General features: G+C 46.4%; 1 protein-coding gene across 2 annotated transcripts in view; it reads left to right on the top strand.

Moving 5' to 3' along the window:
- met (MET proto-oncogene, receptor tyrosine kinase) overlaps positions 1-20,950 on the top strand; it is a 43,977-nt gene that overhangs the window by 14,842 nt on the left and 8,185 nt on the right. For both annotated transcript variants that reach the window (XR_014729724.1, XM_084672192.1), the window contains exons 4-16: positions 3,694-3,828; positions 4,596-4,772; positions 5,338-5,507; positions 6,044-6,152; positions 6,322-6,458; positions 6,690-6,854; positions 7,478-7,577; positions 12,395-12,619; positions 14,010-14,156; positions 15,749-15,905; positions 16,699-16,839; positions 17,254-17,499; positions 18,284-18,364. Coding sequence is in view for 1 of the 2 variants with exons in the window: in XM_084672192.1 (XP_084528318.1) it covers positions 3,694-3,828; positions 4,596-4,772; positions 5,338-5,507; positions 6,044-6,152; positions 6,322-6,458; positions 6,690-6,854; positions 7,478-7,577; positions 12,395-12,619; positions 14,010-14,156; positions 15,749-15,905; positions 16,699-16,839; positions 17,254-17,499; positions 18,284-18,364 (1,990 nt within the window). In the remaining variant the exon portion in view is untranslated. The remainder of the gene's footprint in view (positions 1-3,693; positions 3,829-4,595; positions 4,773-5,337; positions 5,508-6,043; positions 6,153-6,321; positions 6,459-6,689; positions 6,855-7,477; positions 7,578-12,394; positions 12,620-14,009; positions 14,157-15,748; positions 15,906-16,698; positions 16,840-17,253; positions 17,500-18,283; positions 18,365-20,950) is intronic.

The raw sequence follows: 20,950 nt of genomic DNA, 5'->3' as shown, positions 1-20,950 counted from the left end.
GGCATCATCGTGGACTCTGCTTTTCCTTCTATTAGAGGGTTTGAACTCTAAAAACCAGGGTTACAACAGCTGCATTTCCCCATGCAAACAGGATTAGGAACTGTGAGATGGCTTGAAGACAGATGGGACCCTGATAAGAGCTTTTGAATGTAGCTCTTGCATTTGCTTGTAAATGAGACCAATGAGTTTCCTGAATCCTGCAGAATGCTGGGTGCTTGTGTTTTATAAATACAATAAGAAAACAGCATGAAAAGTTCCAGGAGACTCAGAGTAGCAGGAACAGCTGGACGGAAGCTTGGAGCCGTGAGCCGAACGGCACGTTAATGGTGAACGGTGGGCTTCGATGACATGCTCCCTAGCACGGCATTCTCCTTGCTGGGTGCCTGCAGCTGTTGCTATTTTCTCTCTTCTTGTGGTTGGTTAAATTTCCAAACTCATTGTTTCGGGTAGGGGAGGGTATGAGACCAGCTGTCCTGTAGTGGGCCCCACTGGTGAGGGAGGACGGGAAAGGGGCAGAGACAGGAGGTATTGAAAAAGTAGTGGAGCCAGTAAAGAGTGGATATGACAGTAAGGAAAAGACAGAAAGAAAGTGCAGAGGCAGGAAGGTGTGGGGGGAAAAGTAAGCGAGAGCACAAAGAGTTGAAGTTAAGGAACTTCACTTAGTACGGACAGCTGTAGTACGGAGTCAAGTGGCTGAGCGGTTAGGGAATCGAGCTAGTAATCTGAAGGTCGCCAGTTCGATTCCCGGTCTCACCAAATGACGTTGTGTACTTGGGCAAGGCCCTTCACCCCACTTGCCTCGGGGGATGTCCCTGTACTTACTGTAAGTCGCCGTAGATAAGAGCGTCTACTAAATGTAAATGTAACTGAGGAAGGGAAAATAGGCTGAAAAAGATGAATGGAGGGGGAGAAAACAGGGAGTGGGAGTTTGAGATAGATGATGGCTATCTTATTTCAAATGATAGGAAAGGACCCTGTCAACTTCTCATTGCCTTTTGTTTCAAGAGAAAATGCTTTCAGAACCAAGAGGGAGAAAAAGAGAGGGAGAGAAAGAGAGACAGAGAGAGAGAGAGAGAGAGAGAGAGAGAGAGAGAGAGAGAGAGAGAGAGAGAGAGAGAGAGAGAGAGAGGAAATAAAGAAAAATAGGAAAGAAAGTCCCACTGTCCCAGTGGTCTCCATTCAAATGCAGGAAGTCTTTTCCTCTGCTTCTGTGTCTATGTGGGAATAGCACAGTAGCACTGTTTATAAACCCAATTTCCCTCTCGCTAATATAATAATCTTTAATTCACACCGGTATTACCTTCACAGAGAGCCTGTTGTGTGGGAATTTTGTATTTTATTTCCGCTGCTACTGTGGTCTTGTCCACACAATTTTGCCTGGGTAGAGTTGTAAACATCCATTCACTTCCGGCACATCAAATCCTTACAAACATATTAAAACCTTTTGGATTTTATGTAAACATCACAACTACAATTATTTCAATGTCACTTCAAAATGTCTCTAATAATTCCAGAAATGTGTGTTTGTTTGTGTGTGTGTATGTGTGTGTGAAAATTAGCTCTTCAAAATTCATATTCTGCATACGTCCTTTTTATAACCCAACGGAGTGTAGTGCCGGGATTGACGTTGATTGGATAAACATTTCGACATCAGATAATGAAAAATAATCCCAAAAAATTTCGCCGCAGCTTGGCTTGCTCTCGGCGTCACAGCCCCTTCACTTTGATTGGTCCTCCGGTCTGCAGCGAGGCTGGTCCGATATTTTTCGAAGCAAGCACTCTATTAAATTAATAATGTGCAGGTGTCCTTTTTATAATCCAACGGAGTGCAGAAGGTTACCGCAATTAAACTAATAACTTAAATGAAACTAAGCGGAAAATAGGGAAATTCTGTTTCGTGTTTTAGAGCGAATTCGCATTTAGGCTACAACCGATGCAAAGGGGCAGACTATCTATATAACAGGAAGACAAAATAAAGTGTATATACTTAAGTGAATTGTTACATGATTTAATAGGCGCGTTCGACTTCATGCAGCGCCGGCGGCGCAGACAGTCGGGTGCAGTCGGCTGCCTTGAAGCTGAGAATGCTATTGGCTACTTCAAGTCAGCCGGGCTGCAGGCGGCTGCAGGCGACACCGGCGCTGCATGAAGTCGAATGCACCTAATGTGTTAACTGATGTCAAAACTGCCAGAACATCGCAAATGTACAAGCGCTGTACGGTGAATTAGGCCTATAATGACAACTGGCTCAGCCATTGTGCTTAATGACAGTTAAGACCTAAATGTTTAGATGTTTGTGCTGGTAAGACAATTTAACAAAGAAAACATGTACTATATTAATATAGTACATTTTGATAAACATAACATAAGGAATGTATAACATAGAAAAGAGCAGACAAATTATGGCATTTGCATGAATGTAGGCTACCACAGCATTGGCAATTTGACTAAAATAGAAGTGGAGGTTGAACAAGTACTTCGGTGATGACAGAGAACTTAAATTGTTGTCTGAGAATTAAAGGTAGCAAAACCACTGAGAAGAAATGCATCACCATCGATATTTCCAGAAATCTGTGTGTCACCGACATCATTGCAGGCACTGTGACCTATCTATAATTCCAGGAATCTTTTTGTGTGGGCCACCAATTTTATCATGGGCACTAAACACTAGTCATTTCAAATGTCCTTTTCTCAGTATTACTCCATGTTGTTAAGATTGTTTTTCTTTTGGGCATCTGACAGAGATTGTCTGAGATCGTCTTGTAACAGTCATAAGGTTTGGGGTCCAGTCTCACATACACAAAATGATAGACCTAACATTTTGTCACACTCAGCGGTGGAGACATGGTACTGTATACTGAAACGCATGCAGACCTGCTGTCAGGCATTCAATAAAAACAAGATGGGACCATGATGGCTTTGGGTGAAGGTGTGTGTTTGCACGCGTGATGATGTAACCAGAGTACTCTTTGCTAGTCAGGGACAAAACCTTATCATTAGAACTACTGTTCTGTATGTGTCCCAACCAGCTCCCTGGGCAGTAATTGCAGTGTAACCACCACGGATGATGAATGTTTCTCCAGGTGTGTGTGAGCAGTGAGATGTGCTGAACACCTCTCGGCATGTCAGCGTACACGGTGCACCCTTCCCCATCTCTCAGCCCCCGGCAACGTCTTTTGTCCCTTTTCCTGTATGTGCCTTCACAATGTATCACTTTCAGTACCCAAGCATTAGTTATAATCCCTCCCCATAGTGACAGGAGTGGCCCACAAAAACCCTGTCTGAGGAAGACACTGAGGATTTGATAGGATTTAACGTCCTTTGACTAAAGTTTTTCTCAATTCAATTTGGCCAGTGGAACCAGTAGAGTTGGTTCCAGAAGTGCTAATACAGCTGCACTGGTACTATTTGCTGGACCAGACGGCAACCTTGACCCTGTTCTACATCTACAAGAACAGATAAAAACGGAGAACCTGAACCTCTGCCAAGTCAGAGGCCTAGCTTATATGACAAACATTCCCTTTCGACCGTGTGCGCCGTTTTCCGAAAAACAACAACAACACTATCAGACAGACGACGAACAAACTGGAACCTTCTGCCAGCCATAAGCACAAATGTTGCTGTATTTATCATCGTTAAAGTAGAAGTACATGCCTAGTCAAGAGATTACAATCATTTCCTTCTGTGCTTCAGGTGGTGATCAGCCGGGGCAAGGATCCTGTGCCGCATGTGAACATCCAGGTAGATACGAGACCCGTGGCGGTGGAGATGGTGGTCCTGAACCAGGAGCGCCCTGATGCTTCTCTGTTGCTGGCCACAGGAAATAAGGTGAGGATTGGCCACGCACATACATTCATATCTTTAACTGAAGTTAAAGTAATATCTATCATTCTTCTGTTCTGTATGTTTATGTGTGTTTGAGGCCGCATAAAATTAAAATATTGGTTGGAATCCTCGTATACTGCAGCAAGTACTCGACATATCAGAAATGTTCAGCACTGCAAGTCCGTCCCCCCCCCCCCCCCCCCCAAAGTTCCGGTAATTTGGAAAGCAGCTGAGAGCAGGGACTTATTGGTTCCTGCTTTGTGCTCCCCAGAACTTAATTTAGACCCTGGTTCCTGTGGTGGGAACATAATAAGTTCCGAGGGAAAGTTCTTATAGTTCTGGCGGAAAACTTCTGCCAACTGAAACAAGGCCATAGGCCTAATACACACGCACAGTATCATACCTCATACTCATTAGTGGAAGGATTGTAAAAATCCCCCAATTAGAGACACGAGAGCCAACACGTTGTTGTGAAACTATGACCTTCAACCTAAACATCAATATCCTTCCACAGCTGTGCCAACAGTTCAGGTTTTTCCTAAATCCGATAAATCTAAATACCGCAGATACAGTTTATATTGGTACAGGTTCTGATTAAAAACTGTATTTTGCTGAGGAGCCTTTTGCCAGGTGTAGAGTAATGAAACAGCTGTTGCAATAAATAAGACAGGATACACACAGGTAACTTATTTGGCATTGGACAGATCAAGACAATCCCTATGTATATTAGGCTACCAGTCTAAAGGCCTGTATTCTGATTGGCTCTCCAGCTCACCAAGGTCCCTCTGATTGGCCCTGGCTGTGAGCAGCTTTGGAGGTGCAACTCTTGCTTGCTGGCGCCAACGTTCATGGAATGCGGCTGGTGTGCCGGTCGCTGTACCAGGTTCTCCCAGTGCCCCTCCTCCTCCAACTGGACCCAGGATTCATGCCCGCCCCTTATCACCATGGTAACAGCAACATATAATTATACACAAATAAACAAATGTTGTTGTATATCTTGTCTCATCAGTTTTCAAAACTGATGTGGCAAAAGAAAAGTGTAATATCATATTGCACTTTCATTTTGATAATGACTTTCAATGTATCCAGATTAAATGTAGATATGAATGATCCTACCACCTTCACGAATTGTTTCATAAAGGTGTTTATTCTCCTTCAAGTGTCACCAGTTGGTTCACTTGCCTTTTCGTTTGAACCCTTTTTCAATGCAAACCTCTCAAACCTCAAAAGTGGGTTTTAATCAGCCTGGTGCACTTGCATAATACCGGTCAACCCCACACTGTGAACGCACAATGAAAACCACCAACAGGCTCCCATCATATCCTCAATGGTAAAAGAATAAACTTGAGGAGGGTGAACAGAATATAGAATAGGCCACACACTCACTCAAAGTCTTCCTCTTCAATCCGTGTTCATAGAGAAGGTCTAGTGTGAATGGTCTGCAGTGTGGTCTGAGGGGTTGTGCTGAAGGCCCTGTGTGTGTGTGTGTGTGTGTGTGTGTGTGTTGTGTAGATCTCCCCATCCACGGGCCCCCTGACAGGGAACACCAGGGTGACAGTGTGCGGTCGAAACTTTGGCTTCAGCAAGAGCGACATGGACGTCCGTCGCTTCAACCCCGGCTCGGTCAGCGTGGAGGTGGCAGGGATCCCCTGCAGACTGCTGAAACGCTGCAACAGCACCAGGTGACAGAAGCGTGTGCGTGTGCGTGTGTGCTCCGATGCCGAATAGGTTGATACTCGGAGGTTGAAAGAGGAGATGCATAGACTTCTGATTGTGAGGCAGAGGGGTTATAGCAGCATAGTGTTTTGTGGTATTTACCAACATTCAGTTGAGGACCCATGTCCTCTGCCCCCCCTCCTTGATTGGCATTCCAAAATAACACACCACACATGACTTCCCATAAGTACTAAATTACTGGGAAAAGCGCCACATACAGACTTTTACCCTAAATCCAATCCCCCAGGCCAGATACCAGCATTCATCTCAAGAGCCCTTGTGCACGAACATCCCCCATATCAGAATCATGTCATTGTTTACAAGGGTCGAATCCCCACCCCCCATTTGAGATAAGCCCTTTGTGCTTTTCTGCAGCATAGTATAAGTCCATCATTTAATTACATTTACTGCTGGTTTATTCAAATAGAGTATAATACACAGTTTGTCTGTTGTTTTTGACTCGTGTGTGTGTGTGTGTGTGTGTGTGTGTGTGTGTGTGTAGGTTAGTGTGTGCTCCAGAGTTTCCTGAAAAGTGGTCTCTTACCAGTGATGGGGAGGTGAAGGTTACCAGTGGCAAAGACATTGTCCAGAAACCAGGCTTCTTCTTTGTGGTAAGGCCATATTCACACACATGGTAGAAATATCTTTAGAAGGCCAAGGTTAAATGATATCCAACTCGTAATAAACTGTATGTTCATCTCAAAACAATTAATTGTATGCTGTCAGATTATTGCCATGTCTCGATTGACTTAGTCCATTTGTCTTTTTATTGGTCTTTAGAACCCAGTTATCAAGGAGATCTTTCCAGTGTTCGGACCCAAATCTGGGGGAGCCATGCTTACCATAAAAGGGTCATTCTTAGACAGTGGCACGGACAGACAGCTCACAGTGGGAGGAGCTGAGTGCGACATTCAGAGGTGACTTCAAATCAAACTCAATTCAACTTTAAATGTTGGTTATATTATCAGTATATTGTGCTAGCGTGTGTGTTAGTAAGAGAGCTTGGTTTGCCTGTGTCCATGCATATGCATGTACGTCTGTGTGTGTGTTCTTTTTGTGTGCGTGTGTGTGTTTGTGTGTGTAATATTGTGTGTGTGTGTAATATTTGTATTTTTGTGTTTTTCAAATCTGCATGCTTCTCCCACCAGTCTATCAGGCTCAAGGCTGACATGCAAGACCCCTCCTCAGAGCACTCCCTCCCCCCAGCCTGTGAAGCTGACCATAGACTCTGTGAAAGTGGAGGCTCCTGTGCACTACAGCTACAAAAACGACCCCCTCATCTCCAGCGTGCAGCCCACTCGGTCTTTTATCAGGTGGGCTAATAACATACAACACACACAGACACCCAGACACACACATACTTACACCCACACACACCCCTTACCCTCTGGTCACCTGAGGTGGGTGGAATAGTTCTCATAACGAGAGAATGAGAGGAGGAAGCATGGGATGGCTGAAAAATCAAAGAGGGTTGAGAGAACTAGACAGACACAATACATTTACATTTAGCAGACTGTCGCTCTTATCCAGAGCAACTTACAGTAAGTACAGGGACATTCCCCCCGAGGCAAGTTGGGTTAAGTGCCTTGCCCAAGGACACAACGTCATTATGCACAGCGGGGAATCGATCCGGCAACCTTCTGATAACTAGCCCGACTCCCTCACCGCTCAGCCATCTGACTCCCACACTAGGACCTGTCTCCCAGGAGCAAGGGTAAAAACCAGGGGGATTACAGTGGGCGAACAGGGACACATTGGCTTTACGAGAGGAGGAAGCGTGTGGGAGGTGACAAGACGTGGCGCTAGCACAGGTTCCAGCCGCAGTGCTAATGCTGACTGCAGGCTCCTTCCCCTGGGGATCACACTTGAAATCTACATTCATCATGGCTAACGCTATATCGGTTTGCATGTCATTTACACTATATATGTTTTTCAGCGGAGGCAGCACTGTTTCGGCCCATGGCCTGTACCTCCAGTCTGCTCTCCAGCCCCGCATGAACCTCACAACAGTCAAAGATGGCAAGGTCTTCCAAGTGGTGAGTCCTTGTTTTCAAAGAAAGCTGGCAGTGCAAAATGACCTCCGGGCTCGTCATACGTGTGCTATTGTCGTTAAAGTCCGGAACAGATGGTAGAAAGTAGCCTACTAACGGAAAAGAAAGTACAAGAGTAGCATGAGAAAATGGAAAATGTATGCTCCGTGTACGAAATATTCATCACCTCTCGAGTCACACAGTAGCCAAGCTAGACTTAATATCTGGCCTGTCAACGTTCCCTCACAAACACTCGACAATAATGGTAAGTCACCCTGTCTTGACAAACTCCTGACCTTCCTCTTTCATAATGTAGCCTAATTAGTGATTACTCTACAGGAGATTGGGTTCCATTGTAAAAAAAATGTCCCACTCCTGCCTTAAGACAAACGGAGATAGAGATGTACGCACCATATTGTTTGGGGGATGGAGTGAGGATTGGCCCGCATTACAGCTTGTTTTCCTGAACCACACAGCGGATTGCCTTTACAGACAAGTGGTGTCTATCTGATGTCGGCCTTGTCTTCTGGGAGGGGGGGGGGGGGAGCCGGAAGGCCAGGAGGACAAGCAGGGCTTTGTTAAGATGCTAGATCTTGTATTGGGAGACACACTTTGGCAGGTTTGGTCATGAACTCTTGAGGACATAAACACAGATACACAAAGTCACACACAGGCACACGCACAGGCACACACATACACACACACTCAGATACAGATACAAAGATAAAAAATGCAATGCGGTGCAACAACAACATCTCAGCTACAATAGTGTTTAGTACAGTGTTGCAAAATCACATCAAATCTCAAGCAACATGAAACAATTGTGTGGGGGCAGTGTCTTGCCAGACAGTTTGGAACACCACTTTGGAAGGACCGGTTGGGACTGAGAGCTCCGTAGTTGAACGGGGAGGTCGTTTCACCACTTTAGGGCAATGAAGGAGAAGCGATGCATGGTGGGAGTGGGAATACCGGGTTTTGACCACCGAAATACTTTTACGACTACGCACTTCTAATCCGTGATTTCCTGCTGTACTTTCCCCATGCACCATTTGTTGGCTGCTTTCGATAAAAGAGTCTGCTGAATGAATAAAATGTAATGTAATACAAACAGACACACGGGAGACAGACCGAGGTTTCTTTAGCAGGGGGGGCGTCTCAGAGAGATAGCAGAGGAGAGCGTGATGGAGGGAAGATTGGATCCAAGTGATTGGATCAGTGAATCAGGTGGACAGGTGCCTCTTTAGGCAGGATGGATAGGGGTTGTGACCCCAATGTTGTCTCTTATGTATTACACATTTACATGACATTGCATTTAGTCATTCAGCAGACGCTCTTATCCAGAGCGCCTTACAGTAAGTACAGGGACATTCCCCTGAGGCAAGTAGGGTGAAGTGCCTTGCCCAAGGACACAACGTCATTTAGTACGGCTGGGAATCGAACCGGCAACAATTTTTTCCGCAAACCTGCGGTCATGGTGAAAAAAATTAGGTTTGTTCAAGCAGGGACGCCAATCCAAATGGTTACCTCCCCCCCCAAAAAAAACAACATAATCCAAATGTTACCCATTCAGCTCTTTATTTGATAAATGTTGTTTGATTGTTAAAATATCTAATCAATTGTCATTTATTGACTCGTCATTGAAGGATTGAACCTGCCGTGCATGTGCCGTGCATGTTTCATGAGTTCCGTGTGGTACCCTCAATACAGTATCATTACTAATGATTTAAGGTGGGATGAGACCCAAGCTCTTCAGCTGTTGCCTCTTGCATTCCTAACACTCAACAAGATAAGTTACAGCCTTCACTCGGAAAAGACAGTATAATCGTCTTATTGTCTTCACCCTCCGTGTTGGGGTTATATCCAGTCTTCGGGGGGGGGGCGGGATTCCACTGTGCCCAAATTCTGACACCCCTAAGTTTCCGAATGCCAGCAGTGTAATATGAGAGAGGCTTGTCAACCACTGGCTCAGGGCACGGCCAATGGCTGCAGAAGAGGAGGCTTCCAGGACCCTATCCCACATGTAGAAAGAGGGATAAGGCTGCTTCGTATGGTCTGCTACTCTTGCACACGCACTTATACACACATGCACACACACATACACATTTGCACATGCAGGTAAACATGACACTCATACGTGCATGTACATATACATGTGCATACATGTGATACGCACACTACCTTAGTATTGTTTCTCTTACGAAGAGAGAAATGGGCCGGGGAGACTAGTTGACCTGATATCTGTTCCTCAGATCTCAAGTCAAATCCAAGGATCAAGCTATTCCAGCTTTCCCACAAACATGAAATGCCATTCTCTTTTTTTCCTTTTACGTTCCACAGGGAAAAGCTGGCGTTGTCAGAAGCTAAAGGGGAAAAAAAGAGAAACTAAGTGTACAGTTTCATCTGCGCTTTCGGGAGGATGCAATGTGTCTGACCTGACGTTTTGCTGCGGCAAAATGAAGAATTAGCAACTCTCTAACCTGACACCTACTGTGAGAATTTAACTTATCATGTGTCAACCTTTTTCCATCCACTTCCTGCTGTTTTAGCTTGAAGCCTGTTCTAAGTCCTCACTACTGTGACCCCCATGCTTCTTTGGGGTCATGCACTGGACTGTAGTGGCCTGTATCATTTATCTCTGTTAACCATGCATGCTGGCTTGGTTGTTACAAGAGGTTGAGCAATTTAAAACATTGTTACAGTACTGTGTATGGTTGCCAGGAAACAGTATTTCTGCACACAGAGATAGAATCTCAGCGTCACAGCATTTTGCTGCTGCGTTTATTATACAGTGACTGACCCATTATAGTAGTGCATAGTAATTTAGAAGACACTTTCATCTAAAGAGATGCAGAGGATTTGAACCTCTTGTTTGGTTGGTAAAAGGCTCGTCCACCAAGCTATACTCATCCACCACATCCCACAAACTGGCGTTTCCACTCATTCACAGGATGTTGTTCTAACCTTTCTGGTCGACCATTGATTTGCTTCCTGTTAAGAAGCATACTATCCAGGCTCATCTCTGTTTCGTTCCCTTTATTCACTCTCCAGACCAAGTTTCAATTGAGAACATCAGGCCTGTGGGTTAGAGAGTGTGTGTGTCTTTGTACTCCATCTGGATTATTGCTCAACAGGGAGCAGGTTCTATCGTTAAGGGGAGCAGCCAACAGCGTCTTAGAGCAACACTTGGAGGCACCATGGCTACTGCTGTTAGATATGGGCCTCGTGGCAATTGAAGTTGAATCACGTGATTGGATGCGTTATTTTGTCGTCTTAAACATATCCCCGGTTTATTTTTCACTCGTGCAACCAGAGACTTGCATACAGTGAAGCCATTTCTGTCAACCGGCAATATCATAAAAACCTGTCATTTCAATCAAAAACAACAACACATTTGTTTGTAGTTCAGACATACTACGTATCCTGTAAAAACATGTTTCTGGTGTAATTTGGTACTTTTATAGATTGATGTATGTGTGTAATAAATACTTAATACTTAATAAACATTTATACTTTACATGTATTCATTTAGCAGACGCTTTTATCCAAAGCGACTTCCAAGAGAGAGCTTTACAAAGTGCATAGGTCACTGATAATAACAACAAAATAGCCCCAAAAACATTGCGGGTAGCCAAAACATGAAGCACGCATTGTGAACAACCAAAATAAGTACCAAAGGGAAGAACCATAAGAGCATGTAGTTAAACAAGTTACAATTAAACAACGTGAATCTCTATAAGTGCAAGTGTACAAGCAACAGTAAAACATATTTCACAGTGAGTACAACAATTTAAATCAGTTACCACTAACCAACAAGAGCAAAAAGTCTCAAAGCAAGAGTCATTGCGATCCTTGAGGAAACTAACATTGGGTCCAGCGAACAATTCCTGTGTACCGTTGTACTCCCGGTATAGTCAAGGACTATATACATATACCATATCACTGGGCTTCAGATATACAAATATTTACAATCCAGTGGCATACCTGCATGGAGCTGAACTAGTGGTTTTGGAGCCATATTGACTTGCCTTCTTAGGCTTTGTTTGCGACTGCGTGTTGTGAAGGTGTTTCTCCACCCACAGGCACTGCTGCCTTTGCTACCATGTTTGGGTCTGTAGGTAAGAGTTAAACGAGCAGGCCTATGGCAGCACATGCCCAGCTTCTGTTCTGCACACTGACCATGAGGTGTTGTGTAGGGTCCAGAGCTCTGGGACGCCCAGCTGGAACCCACAGGAGCCGTCCACCATATTCAGTATTCAACCTTGGTTGTTCATTCATCTTTTTAGTCAATGCTATTCCTTCAAGTAAAACTAAGAAACAAGTACTCGATACGTTTTGTTGGCACGGTCTATAAACTTGGGACATAGTGTTGCTTCGTGTTGATCCTTCACTTTAGAATCAGTTGCTAATGTGAAAGGGACAAGCAGTGTGGTACATCGACTTAAACACAGACAGTCTAAGGGTTTACAGTAAGCTTTTTTCGGAATGTGACTTTCAAAGATTGGGTCTTATGCAGGATTAAATGATAATGATGGGAGGTATTCATGTTTGGATCCAAGATAGGATAAACTTTTTTTGCCCCCAAGCCAAAGCACTTAAATGCCACTATGGCCATAAATTTGCAGATGTAAACGGATAGTACGAACAATTAGAAAGCATGCTATTTGCCCTGGGTAAAGGCGGCTGACAAGTGTGGATTACAACTTGTGCTTGTTATATGACAGGTGAATTGGTGGAGACATTTTCCATGGGTGCTGCTCTTAGCTTGACGAGTGTGTGCTTGTGTGTGTTCGTGTGTGTGCGCTCGTGTGTGTGTGTGTGCACAGATCCAGAGCTGCACCCAGGAGGAGGATGGCCAGGCTATCTTCTGCACAACTCCCTCTCTGAAGGACCTGAACCTGCAGCTTCCAGTGGTCACTAAGGTGGCCTTCGTGCTGGATGGCTTCTTCACGCCGCAGTTTGACCTCATCTATGTGGAGGACCCCCGCTTTGAGGACTTCCAAAAGCCCACCATCTCCTCCAAAGGCAACAAAATCATACTGGAGATCAAGGTAAAATCAACGTTTGAGGCACCCTTGTTTAGCATCACCCTTGAGTCACGTAGCTTGTAGTTAAGACCCAGTTGAGAAAGCCATTTGAAAAAACTTTTAAACTCCTCCACAACAGGAAGTGCAACTGATGGACAGGGAAGTCCTCTTTGAACATACATGCAGAATCTCAGTTCTCAATCTCAATCTCTAGGACTGTCTGGGTTTGATTTACACTTTTCGTATCCTTGATCCGTCTCCTTCCTACATGTTGACCTGGTCAGGGTAGGGAAGGAAGCAATACTGAAACAAAACAGGAAAAGGAGTCTGTTTCCCTTTGCCCCCCACCCCACACACACAAACACACACACACACAAACACAGCCATTTCTCCTCTGCAACCCTCGACGTATTCTGTCGCATTGTTCAAAGGTTCCTGTCAAAGCCCTTGACATATTAATTGTGAATATTCGGTTGAGAAACACAGTGGTTCGGTTGAAAAAATGTGAACAATGAAAAACTGAGTGCTCCTTTTTGTTTTGGCCGAGTGGCACCTGTGCGGTCTGACTCGCACGGGACCTCTGGCTCCTTTCGTTTCCCAGGCATGACCTTGGCCCCAACACCACTCCCCCTCCGCCACTTCGTACAACGCCACCAGCCCCCTCTCGACTACATTTCTACAGATATTTGTCTTGGCTTGCATGGAGGATTTGCGTGTGTGTGTGTGTGTGTTCGTCCGTGTTTGTGCGTTGCACATGTGTGTGTGTACAGTGCGGGAACAGGTGCGGACCTTTACTCGGTGTCAAATTGGAAAATCCCAGACTGTCACGCAGGGAATGTGATCATTCTTTTTATTGCCTGCTGCTTTGCTCGTACAGCACAGCTAAAGAAGAGGCAGGGTTCTGTGTGTGCGTGTTTGTGTGTGTCTGTGTGTGTGCGTGTCTGTGCTTGAACAAAGCAATGCGGCATATAGTATTAATAACCACCAAGACAATTTGGGGGATGTCAGGAAATGTTGAGAAAGTGCCAGGCAGAGAGGAAGAGATACACGGAGAAAAGGAGAGCAAAAAACTATGACCCAACAAAAAGAGACAATAGACAATGTTATCGAATGAGAATGAGAGAGCCAGACAGTTGGAGCGTGCGACATCTATCTCAGTTTCCCATCACACTGGACTGATGGAGGATATGCAACACGCATCTGTGTGTGATAGATGTCTAACCCTCCTCTCTCTCTCTTTCTCCCTCCCGTCTTCATCAACCCTCCCCCTTTCTCTGTTGCTCACTCTCCTTCGCTCTCTCTCGCTTTCTCTCTCTCTCTCTCTCTCTCTCTCTCTCTCTCTCTCTCTCTCTCTCTCTCTCTCTCTCTCTCTCTCTCTCTGTCTCTCTCTCTTTTTCTCTTCCCCTTTTCCAAGGGTCCTCGAGTGGACATAGAAGCCATGAAGGGGAACTTGTTGAAGGTGTCTAACTGGACCTGTGAGCATGTCCTGGTGGTGGGGGATACTCTGGAGTGCACCATCCCTACCCAGCTGCAGGCCACCACCAAGGAGCTGGAGGTTGAGGTGAGGACACCATCGCACACACACCGTCATGATGCCAATAGAAACAATAACAGTCACTCACTCGATTATTCACTCACTCATTCGCTCATGCACGCACTCACTCACTCACTCACTCACACACTCTATCTTTCTCAGGAACTCTCGTTTTCTCTCTCTCCCATCCATCCATCTCTATTTCTCGCCAACCTTTTCTCCCTCTCTCGTGCATTCACACGCACCGCCCTCAGGAGAACCCTCCCACCTCAAACTCCTCTGCTACGTTCCCAAGCAACCCCATCGCCTCCACCCCTGGTCCCACTCAGGACCGAGTCTGAGCCCTCCTGGTTCCTCTCCCTCTGCTCAGTGACGGAGACCACTCCAGTCCTCCCCTTCAGACAACCTCTTGTCTGCAAAGACCACTCCAAGCCACCCCAGATCCCTTGGACCCCCCCCTCCCCCCCCCCCAGTTTAGCAGGGTCAGCTCAATGCAGGCCTTGTTCCCCCTCTGAACAGGACAGACAGAGTGGTCTGAATGTGAGTGGTGTGGGTGTGTGTGTGTGTGTGTGTGTGTGTGCGTGTGTAAATGTGAGGCATAGAGAGAAACTTGGACAAGGCTTCTCGCGTGTGTGTATGTATGTATGTATGTATACAAAGTACAGTACATGATGGTGGAAGGGACGACAGGACAGGATGCGTGTGTGAGAGAGAGAGAATGTTTATTCTCAAGCTGTGCATTCGTTTGACAGTTAGTTGCCGTCATTGAATCACAGCGAGTTTATACAGACAGATTTCCCCGCCAGGAAAATACCACTGTATTTTCTGTAATACTGTCCCTCTCAAACCATCTAACTACCGTACAACTGGATTTAAGTGTTGTCTGCCCTCCAAACTGTTGTAGCGTGTTCGTCATGTAGTTTGAAGCCTGATTACCCTTAAGATCCTGTCACATATTCATGGGACAACTGATTTCATTTGGACTCAAATTTGTCATTTATAATCCAAAAATTCAAGGTGAAACATTATACTTGTTCGGACTTTCAAATCAAAACTTTAAAAAGACAGCGTAGAAACATGGAGGTTCCTGTATTTCCTTCAAGCACCCCAGACACCGTCAGCTGGATCACCAATGACCTTCAGCATAAAGTGTTTTTCTTCAAAGTGGGGTTAGCCAATATCCCAAGCCCCCTATCACACACACTCTGTAGTCCAACACGCCCTCGACTGAGCCAGACAGGCCCCTGACCCTCATTTCAAACGTAGACGCACACACACGCACACACACACACACACACACATCTCTAACCCAAAGCAGCCAAGTAAACCTCATTTCCAGCAAACTCAATAAAGAGAGAGGCAATATCACTGATCCAATCAGCCCTCTCCATCTGTGGCTCCAACCCACTGCCAAGGAAGCCCCACGCGTGTGCGCTTGTGTCATTCTCAAAGTAGGACCGGCGCTAACGCACGCGCGCGCGGCTGCGGCCCGGGGGTGCACGCGCAAACACGGGACCAGATCCACAAACGGAACACGTGTGCATCCTCTATATTCCGACACTCCTTCGACTCCGAGTCCGGTGTGTGTCTGATCCGATGTTTTCTCCTCTTTCCCGTAGTGGCGCCAAGAGTCGTCGTCAGTCATCCTGGGGAAGGTGGTCCTGGCTCAGGAGCAGGACTACAGAGGCCTGGTGGGGGGGAGCGTGTGCGTGGGCCTGATGCTGCTCCTGCTCTTCACCCTCTGCCTCTGGAGGAGGAGGAACAAGCATGTCGATGGTAGGCGGCGGTGCGCGTGCATGTGTGTCTGCGCCCCCCGTATTCACTAACTGGGATGTCGTGATGGCTGATGGCCTATGTGCTTTCATCTGGAGATAAGGGGTGTTGGTCTGCTGTTGGTTCGTGTGTGTGTGTGTGTGGGGGGGGGGTAATGGGTGTGTGTGTGTGGTGGAGCGTGGAGGGGTAGTGTGTGTGTCTGAATGCGTTTTGGGATGACGCGAGCACTGGTGGAGCACTCTGTCCTTTATGAGCGCGTTTCCCTTCTTTTTTGGCATTCTCCCTTCCTCGTCCTCAACTGTCTTTCCTCCTTCCCACTCCACCATCCCCTCACCCTCTTAAGCATTTATTCTCTCTTCTTTCATCCATCCTCACCATCCATCCATATCTCTCCCCCCCCCATCTGTCTTTTATCTCTTACCTAAACCATTCTCCCGCTCCCCCAAACTGCACCCCACATTCTCCGCGTTCAATATTTTCCGTGCTTCCTTCCTCCTCCATTCATCTCTCTTTCTCTCTCTCTCTTTCTTGCTCTCTCTTGCTCTCTCTTTCTTGCTCTCTCTGTGTGTCTCTCTCTCTCTCTGTCGCTCTCTCTCTCTCTCTCTATGTGTCGCTCTCTCTCGCTCTCTCCTTTGCTCTCTCTGTGTTGCTGTCTCTCTCTCTGTGTTGCTCTCTCTCTCTATGTGTCGCTCTCTCTCGCTCTCTCCTTTGCTCTCTCTGTGTTGCTCTCTCTCTCTCTCTCTCTCTCTCTCTCTCTCTCTCTCTCTGTGTGTCGCTCTCTCTCTCTGGTTTGTAGATCTATCTGAGGGTAAGGTGTGGTATGACGGTCGGGCACACATCCAGCACCTGGACATGCTGGCTAACGCACGGAGCGTCAGCCCCACTAACGAAATGGTCTCCCACGAGTCGGTGGACTATAGAACCACTCTGCTGGAGGGTATGTGGTCATCATCGCAAAACAAACATCTTGGGCCGGCTTCTTTTTGGGGTGTCTGTCGGGTAGCTGTCACTAAGTGGGCTTTCTCTTCCTAACCATTGCTAAAGCTACCTTTATCTGCAATGCTTTGTCTGCTGGTTATTATTCCGATTCAAAGGTTGTTGTCTCTTCTTTTTTTGCCAACTCCAAAATGTGATTCTACCCAATAAGAGTCTTGCTGAAAATGATGCGTTTTGAAGTCATCAAAGGAAAGTCATCAAATAAATCTAAAGCTAGTGTGGCAGGGCTCCGGTTTCTCTTCCCCCCCCCCCCCCCACTTCTTCCCTTTGTAGTCAACCCTCTCTCCGGGCATGGGACCCGAGACCCTAACTCCCGGACTACCATTGACCTTTGACCCCCCACTGTATGTTACAGACCAGGGTGCAGAGAGGCCAGAAATGTGCCGGCATCCCCCACACAGGGAGCTGCTATCCCCCAGGCTAGTTGGGGCGGGGGGTGGGATGGTGCTGGGAGCTGAGGGGGAGCTGGTGTCCCCTCTGCTCTCTGCTCCGGTCCACATCGACCCGTCCTGTCTCCACCCGGACCTTCTGAAAGAGGTTCAGCACGTTGTGATCGCCAGGGACCATCTACTACTGCATTTGAACCAGGTCATCGGGAGAGGTGAGCAAACAGACACACGCATGTGGGTGGGAAACGTCCGCACGGCTTCGGGCTCGTCTCACACATCCTGTCGATGGTTTTACACTCAGTTAGGGACACTTGAAAACCCATTAGAGAAGCCAGATACAGTAGCAAGAGCCGACATGGGAGGGAAAATCCTGGTCATGTACCCTTAATTGGTGACATTATCAAAAACACCCAGACATGAACACCGCCTCAAATTGCATTTTGCGGTTGAAGTGGGTATTCACCAAACTATATTCAATGCAGGACCTTGGAGAAAAGCCGATGTTCCCACAACGTTTGGAGAATGTCGTACAAAAACCTTCCTTATTCCTCAAGTTAGGGCCTCAGGGTGGAAGCTGAAGATAGTTAGGGTGATTTGTTTCTGGAGCAGAATTCCGATGCCCATTGTTGGCTTGTGTTCAGAAACCCGACACCTCTACCCATCTGCTGGGATGTGATACTGTAGGCTTTCTCCATGCTCAATGATCACACATATGCATAGAAAATAGTACTTTAGAACATTCTAACATTTGATTATTGCCTTAAAATGTATATCATGGCGTATTACAGTAGGTGTTTTATAGTGTTTTAGTGGTCAATTTCTTCTTTTGGCTTTAGACCTAACATTGTGCTTGATGAATCTTAATAAACTTCTCAGTTGCCAAATTAATAACTCCCTTTCTTTTTCTTTCTTTCTTTCTTTCTTTCTTTCTTTATCTCTCCCTCTCCCTCTGTCTGTCTCTCTCTTTCTCTTTATGTCTTTCTCTCTCTTTCTCAGGTCATTTTGGTTGTGTGTTCCATGGGACCCTGTTAGAAACGGATGGCCAGAAGCAGCACTGTGCAATCAAATCCCTCAACCGTGAGTATCAACCCTTGAGCCGTGTCTATCTGACCTGCAGTACTAGGCTTGTCTATCTGACCTGCAGTACTAGGCTTGTCTATCTGACCTGCAGTACTAGGCTTGTCTATCTGACCTGCAGTACTAGGCTTGTCTATCTGACCTGCAGTACTAGGCCTGTCTATCTGACCTGCAGTACTAGGCTTGTCTATCTGACCTGCAGTACTAGGCTTGTCTATCTGACCTGCAGTACTAGGCTTGTCTATCTGACCTGTAGTACTAGGCCTGTCTATCTGACCTGTAGTACTAGGCTTGTCTATCTGACCTGTAGTACTAGGCTTGTCTATCTGACCTGCAGTACTAGGCTTGTCTATCTGACCTGCAGTACTAGGCTTGTCTATCTGACCTGCAGTACTAGGCTTGTCTATCTGACCTGCAGTACTAGGCTTGTCTATCTGACCTGCAGTACTAGGCTTGTCTATCTGACCTGCAGTACTAGGCTTGTCTATCTGACCTGCAGTACTAGGCTTGTCTATCTGACCTGCAGTACTAGGCTTGTCTATCTGACCTGCAGTACTAGGCTTGTCTATCTGACCTGCAGTACTAGGCTTGTCTATCTGACTTGCAGTACTAGGCCTGTCTATCTGACCTGCAGTACTAGCCTTGTCTATCTGACCTGCAGTACTAGCCTTGTCTATCTGACCTGCAGTACTAGCCTTGTCTATCTGACCTGCAGTACTAGCCTTGTCTATCTGACCTGCAGTACTAGCCTTGTCTATCTGACCTGCAGTACTAGCCTTGTCTATCTGACCTGCAGTACTAGGCCTGTCTATCTGACTTGCAGTACTAGGCCTGTCTATCTGACCTGCAGTACTAGGCTTGTCTATCTGACCTGTAGTACTAGGCTTGTCTATCTGACCTGCAGTACTAGGCTTGTCTATCTGACCTGCAGTACTAGGCTTGTCTATCTGACCTGCAGTACTAGGCTTGTCTATCTGACCTGCAGTACTAGGCTTGTCTATCTGACCTGCAGTACTAGGCTTGTCTATCTGACCTGCAGTACTAGGCTTGTCTATCTGACCTGCAGTACTAGGCTTGTCTATCTGACCTGCAGTACTAGGCTTGTCTATCTGACCTGCAGTACTAGGCTTGTCTGTCTGACCTGCAGTACTAGGCTTGTCTATCTGACCTGCAGTACTAGGCTTGTCTATCTGACCTGCAGTACTAGGCTTGTCTATCTGACCTGCAGTACTAGGCTTGTCTATCTGACCTGCAGTACTAGGCTTGTCTATCTGACCTGTAGTACTAGGCCTGTCTATCTGACCTGTAGTACTAGGCTTGTCTATCTGACCTGTAGTACTAGGCTTGTCTATCTGACCTGCAGTACTAGGCTTGTCTATCTGACCTGCAGTACTAGGCTTGTCTATCTGACCTGCAGTACTAGGCTTGTCTATCTGACCTGCAGTACTAGGCTTGTCTATCTGACCTGCAGTACTAGGCTTGTCTATCTGACCTGCAGTACTAGGCTTGTCTATCTGACCTGCAGTACTAGGCTTGTCTATCTGACCTGCAGTACTAGGCTTGTCTATCTGACCTGCAGTACTAGGCTTGTCTATCTGACCTGCAGTACTAGGCTTGTCTATCTGACTTGCAGTACTAGGCCTGTCTATCTGACCTGCAGTACTAGCCTTGTCTATCTGACCTGCAGTACTAGCCTTGTCTATCTGACCTGCAGTACTAGCCTTGTCTATCTGACCTGCAGTACTAGCCTTGTCTATCTGACCTGCAGTACTAGCCTTGTCTATCTGACCTGCAGTACTAGCCTTGTCTATCTGACCTGCAGTACTAGGCCTGTCTATCTGACTTGCAGTACTAGGCCTGTCTATCTGACCTGCAGTACTAGGCTTGTCTATCTGACCTGTAGTACTAGGCTTGTCTATCTGACCTGCAGTACTAGGCTTGTCTATCTGACCTGCAGTACTAGGCTTGTCTATCTGACCTGCAGTACTAGGCTTGTCTATCTGACCTGCAGTACTAGGCTTGTCTATCTGACCTGCAGTACTAGGCTTGTCTATCTGACCTGCAGTACTAGGCTTGTCTATCTGACCTGCAGTACTAGGCTTGTCTATCTGACCTGCAGTACTAGGCTTGTCTATCTGACCTGCAGTACTAGGCTTGTCTCTCTGACCTGCAGTACTAGGCTTGTCTATCTGAATTGTAGTACTAGGCTTGTCTATCTGACCTGCAGTACTAGGCTTGTCTATCTGACCTGTAGTACTAGGCTTGTCTATCTGACCTGCAGTACTAGGCTTGTCTATCTGAACTGTAGTACTAGGCTTGTCTATCTGACCTGCAGTACTAGGCTTGTCTATCTGACCTGCAGTACTAGGCTTGTCTATCTGACCTGCAGTACTAGGCTTGTCTATCTGACCTGCAGTACTAGCCTTGTCTATCTGACCTGCAGTACTAGGCTTGTCTATCTGACCTGCAGTACTAGGCTTGTCTATCTGACCTGCAGTACTAGGCTTGTCTATCTGACCTGCAGTACTAGGCTTGTCTATCTGACCTGCAGTACTAGGCTTGTCTATCTGACCTGCAGTACTAGGC

The sequence above is a fragment of the Hypomesus nipponensis genome, chromosome 14 (assembly GCF_054491055.1).
Source record: "Hypomesus nipponensis isolate SF chromosome 14, ASM5449105v1, whole genome shotgun sequence".
Lineage (NCBI taxonomy): Eukaryota > Metazoa > Chordata > Actinopteri > Osmeriformes > Osmeridae > Hypomesus > Hypomesus nipponensis.
The sequence above is the reverse complement of the archived record's forward strand: the minus strand, read 5'-3'. Positions and strand labels throughout refer to the sequence as shown.